Below are 16,575 nucleotides of genomic sequence, written 5' to 3' on the forward strand. Positions count from 1 at the left end.
AGAAATTGAATTAAAAAATAAACTTTGAGTGACAAACATTTATACCCTTTACTGTTGCCAGATCTTGGAATTGTGTATGTGTTATCACACACAGAGAGCATGGATTGAGAACTGGAGCCATTATTAGGTTGCAATATGGAAAACATTTACTAATGACCCCCTCCTAGGACAACATGGCCAGTTGTTCAGTATTTTAAAGTTTGTTGATATGAGGAGAATACCTTGGCAAACCAACTTTTACTCATGAGAAACTCTTATGCTTTAGAAAGTATAAAATTGTTTATCAGAACACTCCTTTGATAACAATCTCTGCTGTTTTTCTCACATGACATAACCCCACAGTGGATAGATATGTATGTATGACAATTGACAAACTACCAATTTACTGAGAATGAATATCAAAAACTTAGTTTATAAATTGATTATGGATGAAGTCATAACTTATAACTGGGCTGAATGCATGTAATCTTTAACAGCATACAGATATAAGTGTAGTACATTGAAGTAATGTATCATGTAACTCTGCATGTAAATACTATCTATTAAACAGTGAATACATAAATACAAAACTAGATGAAATGGGTACAATATTAATCATGATTAAACATGAATAAATTAGTATCAGAATACATTTTCAGTCTCCATATCATGACCGTTGGGTCGGAAAAACTCGCCGGCTGATCTTGACAGAAAAAATTACCCCACAGCCCCCTTCCCAGTGTGAGCTACCACATTTTCTTAACACAGCAAGCATGCCCTAAGAGGCTAAGGTTTTAGCAGTAGCACATTGTTGATGCACTAAAAATGACTGCACTACTGTAAAAACAATACTGCACTTGAGAGTAAATGAAATTCATCTCAATGAATGTTTAGAAAAGACTACAAATTCTTAAAACTGTAACCATAAATGATAACAACAAAAAATAAGCCTATAACATAATGTAAAAGGTTAAATGAAACCAAGTAAGTAAAATTGTAGACATATAGACTCCATGTACACAACGTTTTTTTTTTAGTGAAAACAGAACAGTCTGGTTGCATTTGTACTGTTCATTTACACGACAATGCCGGATGTTTCCTCTGATATTGGCACCATTTGAAAACGAGTTCCAGTGTAATGATTTCGAAAATGTCCCGGTTTTCATTGTGATGTAAGCATGAAAAACATTACTTTTCTTACAGGGAATCCCTGGCTCATGTGCAGTATGTCAGAGATCAGTGGAAATGAATGCACACAGACACAACATTACGGTTGCCTACAATCTTTAAGACCACAGAAGAAGAAAATAAAATTGGAAATAGTGGAGTACTGTTTGACTGTTGACTCTTCTGAATGTAACCACGGCTAGGCATGGCTATAATTCAGTCAACTTAAGCAACAGTTGAACATTGTCGTCTGTCCATAGGAAAACTTTATTCTCATCTTGAATGTTTATTAGTTGTAGTAGCTTTTAGGGAGTATGCATGATGATTTTTAAAGAACATCACCTCTAATGGCACTGCATGGAAATTACACCATTTTCAAGTTTCTACTGTTACTGTGTAAATAGAGATTTTAATTAGCACATTGTCATGTAAACGTGTTAACAGAAACGTCTGGAAAGTCCGGTTTTCAATGGAACGTTGTATAAACAGGGCTATAGTGTAATGATATAAATGTAAGGCAAAGCATTGCTCTATATCAGAGTCCAGTTGAGTTTGTCTAGAAACACATTGTTCCAAGTATTACAAGAGATTATATCATGTTCAGCAGGACGACCTCTCAAGTTTGCACTGAGTGACTAAGCCAGCTGTTAGCATACTTCTTGATAGCGACTGAAAACAAGTTTTTTATGTCATCATGATGTGAAGGCAACAGAATAAATCCAGATGTAAGCAGTGTTTCAAAATGAAAAGAGCTTGTTGAGACAGTCAGGCTGGTGAATGTGTTACAATCAGCTGCTGGTTAGCATGGTTAGCATGGTTAGCGTGGTTAGCGTGGTTAGTGTGCTTAGTGTGCTTAGTGTTACCTGTTGTTTAGCGTCATTAGTCTCAAGTGTTTGCACCTTTGTGTCTTTTACACACACAAAGCTCAATTTTCAGATTTATTTGTTCTACATCATGTCCTCCCATTTCACATTTAAGCATACTTTGTGTCGATCAATCACATAAAATCACAATAAAATACTGTGAAATGTGTCTTGAGGTAAAGTCTAGCAAATCCCTGAAGTTAACCATCGAGATGGTCAGGCTGTATAGTGAAGCAACTGTTTTTAGTGCGTGTGTCGTCACAGGGACATTGCTTTTCTACCATTGTCTAAAAACATGCACATTAAGTCAGCTGGTACATAGATTATCCTTGGATAAGAGTATCCAAGAGAAACTTATATCTGTTACCAATCTGTTAGCAGGTACCACACCCCATGACTGTATAGAATTAGGCTGGTAGAGAAAATGAATAGAAGGTAGCTGAGAAGGCAGTTGATGTTAAATTTAGACACCTAAACTTATTTTTTGTTTATGTACTTTTTAAATCCATAAAATGTCAATACTAATAGCAATTTCTACCATCCTTTATTTGGTTGCACATCCTCTGTATCCAATTTCATCAGCACAATAAAGGCAGCTGAAAATAAGTTAGATCGTCTTGTAACATGAACCAGTCTTCTTCATTTTAAAGTGCGCAGCACAGCATAAAACTCAACCACCATAGGTGTTTTTAAACCTAAACAGTGTAGCTCAGCAAAAAGCCATTGCCATTATAGGTTTTTATGAGCTCGGAAGTTTGACCGCACTATTTGTGTGCATTTTCTATTTCCGGAGACAAGATGCGTCTCAGTCTCAGTAGCTGTATGATTCAGCAATTGGGATTTCACATTACATGCCAATAAAGCCTTTTTAACTTCAGTGATGGCGTTTTTTTTCTCTTGTTAAATAAAGACAGAATTTTCTAACCACTGAGATAAGAGTAATTTACTGTTAATAACCATTGGTATTTAATTATGTGTTGGGGTGGATGATACGGCAGGACATAATTAGTGTAAGACTAATTATCATAGTATTATTTTAGTATTAACATGACTTAATATCCGCATGGTAGTCCCCTGCACACATTTATTTGCCTGTTTTTAAAGGCAGGGGCTGTGAGAACGAGCATATTTCTTTATGTCATTACAATGCTCAACAGTTAGCAGCTTTTCCCAATCCCAAATATCCAAACTGATGTGAAACTCTGCAGCATGAAAAGTCTGTATCTGTTTTCCCACGGAATAAAAGATCAGAGGCTTCTTTCCAGACACTGCTTGTTGCAGGGATGTTTAGCGATCACACAGAGGCAGAGATGCCTGTTTCTCTACCAACAGCGGCCTCAATGGACCAGAAACTTTCACTCTTTGCTATTACATCCAATCGTGCTCTGTCTACACGAAACGACAAACAGCTGTACAGAACAAGTTCATGACATTCCTCTTGGGGGTGTTGGTGAAGTCGCTCGGGGGAATATGCAAACGTAAATGTCTGTGTTGGAGGCAAAGAAAGCATGAGTACATCATGAGAGTTCTTAACAACACCATGGAGAAACTTCCCTGAAAATTTTTAAACATCACAAACTCATTAAATCGAACAGTTTGGGTGCAGGTCTTCAAAGAGTAAATTGACTTTGTCACTATTATCTCATCCGGAGATATTTTTTACTTCATGGACAGTCATGGGATAAAATGAAAATAAATGAACTATAGGATATCTTGAGCAATGCCCTTTGGACAGATACAGAGCTGTGAAAAAGTATTTGCTCCATTACAAATTAGGTTTGCTTTTTTTTGTCACACTTACATGTTTTAAATCATCAAACAAATGTTAATATCAGAAAAAATAACATAAGTGAATACAAACCATAGTTTTCCAATTATAATGTTTTTTATTATTAGGGAAAAATATCTGTCCAAACCAATTTGGCCCAATGTGAATTGCCCCCTAAGTCTAATAACTGGCTGTTCCTCCGTTAGCAGCAGCAACTGTCATTAAGGGTTTGAAATAACTACCAATTAGTCTTTAACATCTCTGTGGACAAAGTCCGGCCCTCTCTTCTTTGCAGAGTGTTTTTAATTCAGCCCCAGAGGAGAGATTACAAGCATGAGCCGCCTGTGTTAGGGCATGCCTCAGCATCTCAACCAGCATTGAGTCCAAACTTTGACTAGGCCATTCCCAAAACCTTCACTTGTTTAGGTGTTCTGGTGTGCTTCAGATTATCGCCCTCCTGCAAACATAAGCTTAAAGTCACAAAGTGATAATCAAACATTTCAGTTTGTGATTTTTTGGTAACCAGACTAATACTGCATTCAATCAAGAGAAATCATCTATGATCTCAATAAACAGCCTGAGACTATCGCACTAGCACTGCCATATTTGACTGTCAGTATGACACACTGAGTAAGGGCGGCCACATACTCAGGCGTACTTTGCGTACTTTCCTTGGATATTTTACCCTTCATAGTCGAGCGCACCGATTGCCTACATTTCTTGTCACAATTCCTACATCTCTCACACTTACCGGTGAGAGGAAGCGGGGGAATAGTAGCATGTTTGATTAGCTAGTTGAGTGCCTAGAGCCATTTCTTCTCCAGCAGTCACCCACTGCACATCTGTCTGAGAGGGGCTATGACACTGCTCATCTACACGACTGCCTGCTTGGAGCAGGTCAGTGTATCAAGCTTGGTGTTACTTTTAAAACACTTTGATGTGAAGACTTCTTCCCGCTGAGCAGTTTATAGTGTAACTTTACGTATGTGTACGCGGTTGTAAAAAATAGAGCTCTGCGTGATCTGTCCGGTGATTCATGTCTGTGCAAGAATGTGGGAGTCACCCCCGTAACAATCAGCCAATCTCATATTTGAAAAATGTGCTGAGACAAGGCGGTGCCCAGTGGACCAGGAAACGTGTGGGCAGTGAGGGTTTGGCAGGTCTGTAATACTGAAAAAATATAAATAAATACTCAATAAACTAAATGAATGCTAAGATAATAATTCACTAGCCTGATGTTCAATAAAGATATCACAGAGGTTCGCTATTCAAACTATAAGTCGAGGTGTACAAAACAGAAACGCTTTTAATCTGGGTGATGTCACAAAAATCTTTGAGCCAATAGCAATATTGATTGGAAATTCAATGCAAGACACTTTTTAAACCTTAGGAAGGCGTCACGCAGATGATTTTGGACACAAAAGCAGGATTTCAACAAATGGTAAATGGTAAATGGTCAAAATAATGACTTGGTTATGCAGACACAGATGTACAGTTTATTAGCAAAAAAAAAAGTTGATTTGGGAGTGTAACATTTAAGTTTACGCCTTCCAAAAAGTTCCTTTTGTTTGTCAGTCCAAGTACATTTTCTCATAATTCTTGAATCATCATATTGGGTTTTTAGCCCATGTTGAGTTTGCCCTTTGTTGTTTTTTCAGTGGTTTCACCTAAGAACTCTCTCGTGGATACCAATTTTTACTGTTGTTTTCTTGCTGTACTATCATTAACACTGACATAACGCAGGAAACTGAGCCTTTTGGTGTGATTCTTGGCTCTTTTTTGATGTCCTGGAAGAGTTGTCGATGCACTCATAATGCATGCATAATTTTGGTAGGCTGTTTACTCCTGCGAACATTCAACACTGTTCCGTGTTGCATTTATTTGGGGAGAATAGTGTGTGAATAGTCCCACAGCCTTAAAAATGCCATGCTCAGTCATTTTTCAGATGCCCCCCAGTAGGACGGTGTCACAGCCAAACAGAACGCCAGGCAAAATTGGGCTAATATGAAGAGAAAAAACAGACGGGGAACCATAAATTAATAACAGCAAATTAAGCAAAATTGGAGAGCAGCAGGAGAATGTAGTAGAGTAATGAAGGGGTGGATGTTATGCCTCCAGTCGCCTATTACAGTGGCTGAGAGGTGCAAACGCACTGCAAATAAATAAATGTGTTGCAAGCACAAAAAGTACTCCAAACATAAAACTGAGGCTAACACACAAAACAAATGCAATGGGAAAATACAGCCCAAGAGAAACACTGTGCAGACACAGAAATTAGAAACGCAAAGTGCAAACATGTTGCAAACACAAATGATACGGTCACACAAAGCTCATACAATGGCAAAATGCTGCAAGTAGCATAAACACTGCAAGTTAAGAAAAGCTACAAATTAGCTCCTCATAATGTGAAGTGCTCTAGACGACTAGGGTGAGTAGACCACCAACCAAGTCATATGGATTTACAAACCTGCAGTGACTGACACATCAGAAATTCAAAGGTCTCAAGCACCCTAATACTAAGGATTTATATATGCCACTGTTCTACAGTATTGTAAAACATTAAGTGTTTAAAAAGACACGAAGGAAAACATTTTCTTTCTTCTATCCAAGTTTACTAAGGCTGCCGGGTCTGGTCCATATGTCTTGGTTGGTGGTTTGCTGTGCATTTATGTATTTGGAGTGCATTTGCACCTCTTGTCCACTGTAGCCTATGCCTATAGCAGCTTAACAACAGAGATACTGTAGCTCAACATAACCTATGCCAGAGCTTTATAAGTCTTAAAAAGCTTTATCTAGTCTATAAAGTGGACTGTATCTGCCTAACGGACTGAAACTGGGAGCTGGTTCCACAGGAGAGGAGCCTGATAACTAAAAGATCTGCCTCCCTTTCTATCTCGGTATTCTTGAGCCAAATATCAGGCTATCTGTATGACAGTTGAAACGTGGCTGAAATTGGGTCATGAAATGTGAATTATCCCAAACACCGCAGCATATCTACAAGAGAGTGGCAGAAATAGAAGAAAAAAAAACATGTGTATACCATGGCTCAGTCAAAGTCTAATGTGACATTCCCTGGGCTGTGCATGAATGGACAGGTCAAGAAGAATGGAGCAAGATGTCCTCAACAATGATGCAAAGGCTGATAAGGCTGCACAAAATATGGGTATTTTAAAGTATGGCCGCTAAAGATGTTCTGCAAGTGACTGATATTGACAGTTATTGAAACCTGATTTTTCCTACGGCTCTATATCAACTACAGAATCAACATGTCTCACAAAGACAGTTCTTCCAACATTTCTGATTGTCAATTTTGCTCTCTTCTGGTTCAATCTGGGTCTTATTATTCATAAAACAATGGAAGACATTCATCAGAACGGGGAAGGCTTGGCAAGCTACAGCTAATCACCAGAGACTTCAGTAAAATCCTTCTGCCAGAATCTCTGAAACATACTTCATATCAACTTGATTTCTTGGAGCAACTAACAGCAAACCTACCGACTGATGAAATATCGCTGTTTAAGCAAAGAGCTCAATTAGAAGGCATTCAGTGAGCTTTCTGAATTTCTCCACTGGTGGGCATCTTTATAGCTCACTAATAAATCTTGGACAATTATTGTGTGATCTTTGATCTTCATGTTAACGAGGAAGCCTGCAATAGCAAATAAATGGACGGATTTAATGTAACTGTCGTTAAAAAGAAATTAGAGATCATACAGACGAATGATAACTTTTCAGCCTTCCTGGATTTTCTTCTGAAAAAAATAAATAAATAGAAAAACAGAAAAGAGGGTTATCCTTGATAACTGATTGGGACACAGACATTTATACCCTTCAGCAACGTCAAATTTTGGTTTCAAGTATGTGAGTTTATGCACAGAAAGTATGAATAGAGAACCAGGACTATTATTATACCTCCATGTGGGAAACATTTGGTAATGACCTGCTCTCAAGTAACCTTGCCTGCATTATTCTCTGCAGTATTTTGTACCATGATATCCCCCCATAGGGCAGGTATTTAGCACCCAGAGGAATTCACAAACTAAATACTGACTTACTGAGAGTGTTTATCGAAAGAATAATCCAGAACCTGAGTTTAAAAATGAATGATATAGTCATAACTGGATTGAGTACATGTAACCCATAACAAAATAATACAATATGTGTAGTGCATTGCATTTCCATGACATTTCTAAGAAGTATTAAATCACAGGCCTCTATTTTAACAAAAGCACACAGCGTGGTCTGATATACTGGTAACAACTGTCAGGGGTAAGTGAAGGTCTATAATTTCTTATCACAGTCGTGCCATGATTGACAAGTTGACAGCAAATCCCACGGTTGGTGACCAGGCTTGTAAACTGTAAACACTCTTGGTTACGTTGGACAGATGCCTCAACAGCAGAAGTTTGACAGAGTTCCAGGGATCTGAATGAAAGGATGCAATAAAATGCCTCAGGAATTTCAGACAGATGTAAGATCATCATCATGGAAGTTATGGAGCTGAAAGAAAAAGCAAGCCTACAATTTGGTGACATAGTTCCATGTCATTTGGCTCATTCACGCTAAATCTATTCCTAGATGTTTTGCAAGAATGCAGAGTTCTGTTTTTTCCAGGGGAATTTAGCAGAAGTTTAGAAACTGATTTGGAACTACAGATCTGTGTTGTTTCCAGTCACCCATCAGTTCTAGCTATCATTGTAAAAGCCCAAAGTGGGCTGACGCCAATGAAGGGGAAAAAAAGCATCCGGCCTTTGAGCGTGAGGCAACGGGGAAGGAGCGGCTCCCTCAACAGCAATGCTGAATCATCTCTTTAAAAAAAAAAAAAAAAAAAAAAAAAAATCTTCCATCTATCTCCGCAAGCCAGGGAGATGGCCTAACCAAATTAGCATGACAACATTTGTGCAAGCTCCTTGGAAGTGTGACAGAGAGAATATCTGCTTCCATTGCCAGCGTCGCTGCTAAAGACACGGAACAGATCAGTCCTGCAGACAATACAACATGATGTGATTCCCTTTGTGCATAATCTGCTTTAGCTTTTTCAAAGTGTTTCAAAGTGAATATACGAGTTTGTTTTAGGACCCACAGTCAATAGCTGGGAGGCAGAAAATGGATTTGTGAGCATACCTATTGGATTATGGCACAGGGGGGAGACTTGCATCACATCCTGCCTATTGTTAAAGACGCGGCGCTGGGATGCTCTTGCATGTCCGTCTGCCTGGGAGTTTTATGACAAAGCACTTAATGTAAACCCTAGGTTTTCTTTATAGCCTTCTAAAATTCCTCCATAAGCCACCGGTCCATAGTGTGGATCTGTTTCCAAAGCATTTGTTGTTGGTTTAAATTAAAACCGTGCTCAGCTATTAAAAAATGGAAATGAGTAATAAACATTTCCCATAACACTTAATGACAGTATTTTTATTTATTTATGCTACTCATCATGTGTAGTTTTTGCATTCATTTAGAAGTTTGCTCTACACTGGAACGCTAGAGTTGGAAGAAAAAAAAAGGTACACATTTATTAACATTTTCTTTACAGATAAAAACCTGAAAAGTTCAGTGTGCATTTGTATTCACTCACGTTACTATGATTACATACATTGACACCAACTGCCTTTAGAAGTCCACCTATATGTAGCTTAATTTCAAGATAGATAACTGGTTTGTAAAGCCCTTGGAGGTTGGCTAAATAACACTGGTGAACGCACAGCATTATGGAAACAGAGCACGACACCAATGTGAAGTCTAAAGGGGACATTTCACACAAAATCCCCTTTTTTTAGCTCTTAAATACATATTGTTGTGTAGTTGGAGTCTCTAGGGTTGCAGAAAAGTTGAATATAGCATGTCCAGGTGCTGCGTAGATATCTTTCTATTCTTTTCGGGCCATATTTTAAAGCCATTCGGTTTTCTATGACATTTTTCACAACAATTACATCACAGTATTTGCTGTGGAACTGCTTAACAAGGTCATGGACTTCTGGCTATTAATCTTGCGAATCCTCCATTTTTATTTTGTCAGAGCGATTTTGTAATCCAAGCAGAAGGATGCTGAAGCTACAAGGGGATAAGTCAAAATGTTCGGATGTTCATCAAACCGTCCCCCAGCATGCAACAGAAATGGTCAAACGGGGTGGAGGGGAATGCTCTGCGACCTGGAGGGGGGGGCGGGGTGTTAAGTGCCTCCTTTAGATTTAAAGAGACAGCACCAAAACAAGGTGCCCTCAGAAACACCTCAGAACAGGGGTAAAAAGAGGGAATCTTGGGGTAAATGAATGAGGAATACAGACCAAAGCAAAACAGCATCTCAAGATTTGAACATCTTATGGAGCACTGTTCATTTTATCTTTCAAAAGGATGTTTCTTTTGGGCACCTGATTTTGAAATGATGTGCCTGAAACGGAAAAAAAGTATGGCACAACTGCAACAGTTGCACCCTGACAAGGAGAACGTTTAGAGATGAAGCTAAAAAGAAGCTCAGGCTAATTCTGGTGTAACTGGAGAGATTTACAAGTGGAAGAATTTGATGGATGGACTGCTAATAGAGATCGATTCTACAAATGTTGTGTTTAGGAAGAGTGGCAAAAAAGAAAACACTTGTTGAAAGAAAGCCATTAGAAATCCTGTTTGCAGTTTGCCTGAAGCCATGTAGGGGATGCAGCAAACACGTGTCCCCTATATGGTCAGATGAGACCAAGGTTTAACTTTTTGTGGACGACAACGCCACAAACACACATCCCTTAGGTGAGACATAGTGGTGTCAATATCACAACGTGGGGATGTTTTTTTAAGATAGAATAGACAGAAACACTTTTATTGTGCCACAATGAAGAAATGCAGGCAGGGTCATGAGTACACATCAGACATGTTGGGAGGATGAATGAAGTTAATCAAAGAGCAATCCTGGAAGAAAACGTACAAAAGCTAAAGTTTAAAAGTGTGCAAGAGGTTTTCCTTCATGCAGGACGATAAAACCTGGTCCTACCGCCAGGACTGCCGCGGAAAGATTTAGAGATGCGCGATCAAGTTTTTTTCCGATACCGATACCTGGGTTGAGCTTATTGGTTGATGCCATGTGAGTGAAGGCATCAGGCGAGACATAAACATTGTTTAAAAAAAGTTCTGCATTTTCTTTAGCATGGTGCTTTTGGAGGTGCTTATTTAAGGTTGTGGGGTTGAATTTATGAGCTTTATCGCCACCCCTCGCATTTTTCACATTGCAGATACTGCATGTTGCAGTCGGACTTGTTGGCGTATCAAGTCTGAAATCTTTCCAAATAGCAGACTTGGATTGATACGGCGCTTGCTCCATGTTGCTCTGTGTTTGTTCATCACTAGCTGTTCTGCGTGGTGACGTAACCAGCGTTGCAAACATAGAATTGAAGGGACTAGATCGTTGGAATGGTATTGCTATGTATAATTTTAATAAAAAAGAAATGACTGGATCAAAATGCTGGATTGGCATCAATCATCAGATATGTGATCCAGCTAATTAGTCAATATCAGAGCCGATATCTGATCCAGGTATCGGATCGTTGCATCCCTAGAATAATTAGGATCAAAGCATATTCAAGTGTTAGAATTACCCAGTCAAAGTCCAGAATTTAATCCACATAGTCTAAGATAGTCTTTATTGATCACACATTGGAGAAATGCACTAGTCTGCAGCAAGGCATGTTGACAGATATTCCCTATGCAACTTGATTAAGTTAGAGCTATTTCACAAAGAAGAATAGGCAGAAAATAGCTATATCCATCTAAGCAAAGCTGGCACATATCCTAATAAAACTTGCAGCAGTAATCGGAGTGAAATATGGTTCTACAAAGCATTCATTAATGGGGGATGAATACAAAAGCATGGGACACTTATCAGATTTTATTTTGTAAAATCATTTTTAAAAAGACATGCATCATTTTGCAGCGCATTCACAACTGTCTGTGCTGTTTGTGTTGGTCTATTTTTATCAAATCACAATAAAATACTGGTTTTTAATGTGGAACAAATGTAGAAAGATTCAAGGGGTTTACATACTTTTACAAAGCCCTGTTAAAAATAAATGAGTAAGCACCATTCTTCCTTCATGTCATCTTATAAAGTGAGTGCTTGCACCAGGCTTACATAAGGATATATTTTCTAAATTACTAATACAAATTTCAAAGGCGGCTGCAAAATGATATATTTTTGTGTATATTAACCTGAATGATCCGTGAATTCACATTGCATGGCATGTGAGTAACTTTTTCTCTATTGCACAATGACAGTGTGCTGTGGTGGGATGTGTCTCTCCAGGTGGACCTGCAACAAAACCCATGGGAGTGCAACTGTGAAGCAGCTCCACTGAAGCGTTGGCTCGAGGGGCTCAGCACGGTGATTTTTATGGGAGAGGCGGTCTGTCACTCGCCCGAGAAGACCAAAGGCGTGGACCTGCGCTCCCTCTCCATGGAGCTGCTCTGTCCTGAGCTGGAGCCCCAGGAGGACCGCGTGCAGGAAGAGCAGACGGCAAACTCCACAGAAGCAGGAGGAGGCGTGTCGGTCGGCTACCCCAGTCCTGGGCTGGGACCCCTCAGCCCTCCGTGGATCGATTCAATCCCTCTGTCGGTGTTGGTGCTCAGCCTGCTGGTGCTGTTTGTCTCTGCTTTCTTTGCAGTGGCGGCACTAATCGCCTACGCCCTGAGGATTAGGGAAAAGCTGCCGTTTCGTCGCCAGGGAGAGGTAGACTTGGCCGGCATCCAGATGGAGTGCGGGATCTTCACTGAGCAGACGCATCACCACCACCACCTTCACCACGGCCTCCCAGAAAAGCCCCCCTTGCCGCTGCCTGAACACAACCACGTCTATGACACCATCCTGCCCCGAGAGGCCACCGCTAAAGGAGCCGACCCCGCTGCGGCCTCGCACATGTGTAGCAACCCGATGTTCAAAGACCAACAGGACGCGCAGGCGAACCAGCAACTGCAGCAGCAGCAGACGTTTGCGTCTTCGAACGAGTGCAAGGGAGGATACTGCCCCACGCCAGAGAAGGAGAAGGAGTGGGCTCTGGAGGTGTCGTCATCCCCCATCAACACCATCACAGGAGCAATGGGAGCGCTCGCCGGCCTCCACGGAAACGGCATCCTTTGTCCCACGGTCATCGACAGCCAGGGCCCCACTCCTAAGGTGGAGCTCGTGGACTGCCTCTTCCGGCTCCCGACTCCCGAGTTCAGGGATCTGCCGGACAGGTACGGGAGGCCCCCGCCCCGCTACCCCCACACCCATGACTCAAAGCAGGATGTGAGACCTGACCAAATGCTCATGGTCACCACTCCCGGCTCCTCGGCGGGAGGCGGCCACGACAGCCTGAGTGAGCAGGGAGACGGAGAGCAGAGACCCAGACTGAGGACCAAGCCAGACTACATGGAAGTTCTGGACCGGTCTTATCAGTTCTAACACTCCTCCTCTCTCTGATCCCTCTCCCTCTCCTCCCTGCTATCCCTTTTCTCTTGTCTCCCATCATCTCTCTCTTTGCTGATGACTCACCCAGTAACATTGACTCCTGTACAGAGGTATGTTTTCAGAGGAGCCTGAGGAAGAGTGGGACTACACTACACACCACATTTATTCCTGGACCTGAGGTCAGTTTTTGTATTTTCCCCCCCCCCCTCCCAACTACTGGCACATACGTTGGTATTTGGCAAGGATTAGTCGAACCAGGATCTCTGCCTGGGGGCCAAGCTTCAGCTGCAGATACCACAGCATTTTATTTTTTTTCCTCCACAGTCCTACGTTAGAAAAAAAAAAAAGGCTCAGTTTTACCACCAAAATGCCACAATTAGCAGGATGCAGCACGGCTGTAGGCGTTAACGTTCATATTATCGCTCTCAAAGGACCTGCGTGGAGGTAAAAAAAAAAAAAAGGAGAAAAAAAACAGCTCTTTAAAACATCAAACACAAGAGTCATGAACCACGACGGCCCCGAAGGCGTTGGAGCGAGCTCGGCGTGCACGTTGAGATAGAGAAACGACCAAGACAACCCAGGAAGAAGGGAAATAACTGAAAATAGCCAAGTGCCTTAGCAATGAACAGCCAGCAGTATGGTCAATGCTTATTTTTCTATAAATACAGATCTATTTATCTAAACAAAGAGGTTTGACTACCAATGGACAGGATGCTGATGGACAACTGAGACTAACCTGAAGAGTAATTGCATTCCCTGGATGAGCCAAAAATAATAACCTACTGAGTCAATATTGGAGTTGTTTGTATGCAGTTCTGTTCATTTTCTTCATCTCATCCGGTTAAACTTAGTTTGCTGATCTGGAAACCTTTTACACGGCTATGATGGAGACTAATTCAGGATTGTCTGTTGCAGTGAGATTCTGGATTTGGAAGTTCTGATTATCGTTATTATCGTCTTAATGGAAAACGAACCCAACAAAGGCAGAACCACTGAAGGACGCCGAGCCAATGGATATATCTTGGATTTCTTTACCTGTCAGACTTAACGGGGCCACAAGGACCTCTGCTTCATGTTTTATTTCATCCAACAAAGGCACAGAGGTTAATGTATTGCTTTCTTTTCTTTAAAGTATTTCTCAGAGGAAAAATTGAATGACAACAAAGACAAAGGACAAAAAAAAAAAGCGGGTGCAGAGGCATTTTCTCTCTTTTTTTTTTTTTTTTTTTTTTTTTTTGCTGTTGTTCAAAAAAAAAAAAAAGACACTTCTATCAACTACTGGTTAATATCTTTTATGGAGATACTTTTTATGCTTTCATCTCCGAACAATAGTAGAGGCAGTTGTGAATATATTTATTCTTAGTTTTTGCGTGTTGAAGCTCTCCTCTGTAAGGGATCATGTTATATTAATGTATAGGATGATTCTGCATCTGGTTCAGCCTTCTTACCGCCGACCCACGAAGTACAATAAAGGGTGCTACATTAAAAAAAAAAAGACTTTCCCTGGCAACTATTGTATGACAGATTCACACACACTTACAACCTGACCCACATAATATGCACTCTCACTCTCTGCAGCTTTATTGCCTTAAAGGGATAGTTTTTTTTTTTTGGTAGATAACTCCTGCTTTCTTCATTTAGTTGTGAATCGAGGATTGATGTAGGGTGAGTAGGAGTTTCTGTTGGTTTTGTTGCTAACTACTAATTGCAGTACGAGCCAGTAATATACTTTTCTGAATTGCATGTATTCAAACGCTGATGATATGGGAGCCTCTGGTTTAAGAAGATATACAGTCCATAAGAAGTGCTGACAATAGATTATGTCAGCAACTTTCCACATGCGTCCTATGTGTGGGAGTCGTACTGAACACTGATCTCTGGGCTGCTTGGTGAAATCCTGTTGTGCAAAATTCCAACGTAAGGGGTCGTTTTTTGTTCTATTTCAGACAAGGAACTTGAAAAATCTGACTTACAGTACCAGTAGATAAATCCATATATCCGGATTAGTTGGTCCTGGGCGCTGAAGCTAACGGCTAGTCTGACAGGAGCCGAGATCAAAGTGGAGTTGTACCGTCTTTAAAGAACTCCAGCCTCAAAAGCACTTAGGGTGAACGCTAATTTATATTGTCATCACAGCAGCTGATGATTATTTACAAGAGAAAATTACAATGAAAATCATTTTGGGTCAAGCTAAACCATTCATAGAAAAAATTGTTGGTGTAAAACTACATAAAATAGTATTCACTCAAACCTCATACATTTTAATTACTAGATTGTTGAGCAATAGTGCGTTACGTGTCACGTTTTAAGCATTTGTTTCTCACAGGAGGATCATTGATGGCGCACCGCCTCCAACCTTCATTTCCTGTGTAACTAACTGATGTAATTATAAAACAAATATTGTAATCATCTATGTAAATGAAGACCTGATGCACGTGATGACGGTTAAAAGACATAGAAGTTGTTTAAAGTCAGTAAAAGTAGGTACGCTAGCTAAATCTAGCTATTAGCTACATTTAGCAGAAACAATTACATCACAAAACAAGTAGCACAGGAATTCAGTTGTTACCAAGATCCTGTGTGTTAGATAAAGATTAAGACACAAGCCATGGTGTTTTTAAAGCCAAAATGCTGGGCTATTTTTTGTCACCCAGTTTACTTAAAAATCTGTAAGAAGCTGTGATCAAAATCTGAGAAAAAGTCTTAGAATCAAAGATGTTTCTAAATATTCCCAAGGACGGTTTAAACCAACAATCTTTGAGAATTGTTCTCCTGTTGTAGTCATTAGATAAAAAAAATCTCAGGAAAATTGTAATGCAATACTCCTTTTATTCAGCCAAAGGGACAGGGAGGGCACAGCAAAAATATATTTTCACAATTACAGACATCAGGAAAACAAAAGAAATCGCAATCTGCTTGTATTCTTTTTCAATGGTTGTAAACATTGCGGTTACATTCAGAAAACTGAGATAAAAAACATTTAATATTTTGGATGGAAGTGGGCTAAATACCCATTTGTCCACATATCCGGGATTTGATTTTTGGAGTACCGGTGCTTACACGTTAACTAACAGATTGTGTGGCTGATTCAAAAAACATTTTAATTAATATGAATAGAAATTCTTCAAACTGTTTTTGAGGAGACAAATCAACCTCAAACCAAGCGACTAAACAACAAGCAGCTGGCGACTCGGCTTTGGTCTTGAACTTAGATGCTAGCTTTCGCCCTCCAGGACTACCTTACCTGGATTTATGCTAAATGAAGAAGCCGAGAGAGTGATCGTCTGCTTATAACATCTTAAAGATCTTCACTTCAAAAATCCTGAACTTTCCCTTTAATAGTGCATGAATAAAGAGGCCCGGGGTCT

At 40.1% G+C, this 16,575-nt stretch overlaps 1 protein-coding gene across 2 annotated transcripts in view; it reads left to right on the forward strand.

The window, feature by feature from the left end:
* The window catches only part of LOC105918769 (SLIT and NTRK-like protein 3), a 30,506-nt gene extending 16,839 nt beyond the window's left edge, over positions 1 to 13,667 (forward strand). For both annotated transcript variants that reach the window (XM_012853925.3, XM_036150684.1), the window contains exon 7: positions 12,065 to 13,667. In XM_012853925.3, the coding sequence (XP_012709379.2) occupies positions 12,065 to 13,201 (1,137 nt within the window). In that variant the 3' untranslated portion in view covers positions 13,202 to 13,667. The remainder of the gene's footprint in view (positions 1 to 12,064) is intronic.
* The last annotated feature ends 2,908 nt before the right edge of the window (positions 13,668 to 16,575 follow it).

Source organism: Fundulus heteroclitus, chromosome 19, assembly GCF_011125445.2.
Source record: "Fundulus heteroclitus isolate FHET01 chromosome 19, MU-UCD_Fhet_4.1, whole genome shotgun sequence".
Taxonomy (NCBI): Eukaryota; Metazoa; Chordata; class Actinopteri; order Cyprinodontiformes; family Fundulidae; genus Fundulus; species Fundulus heteroclitus.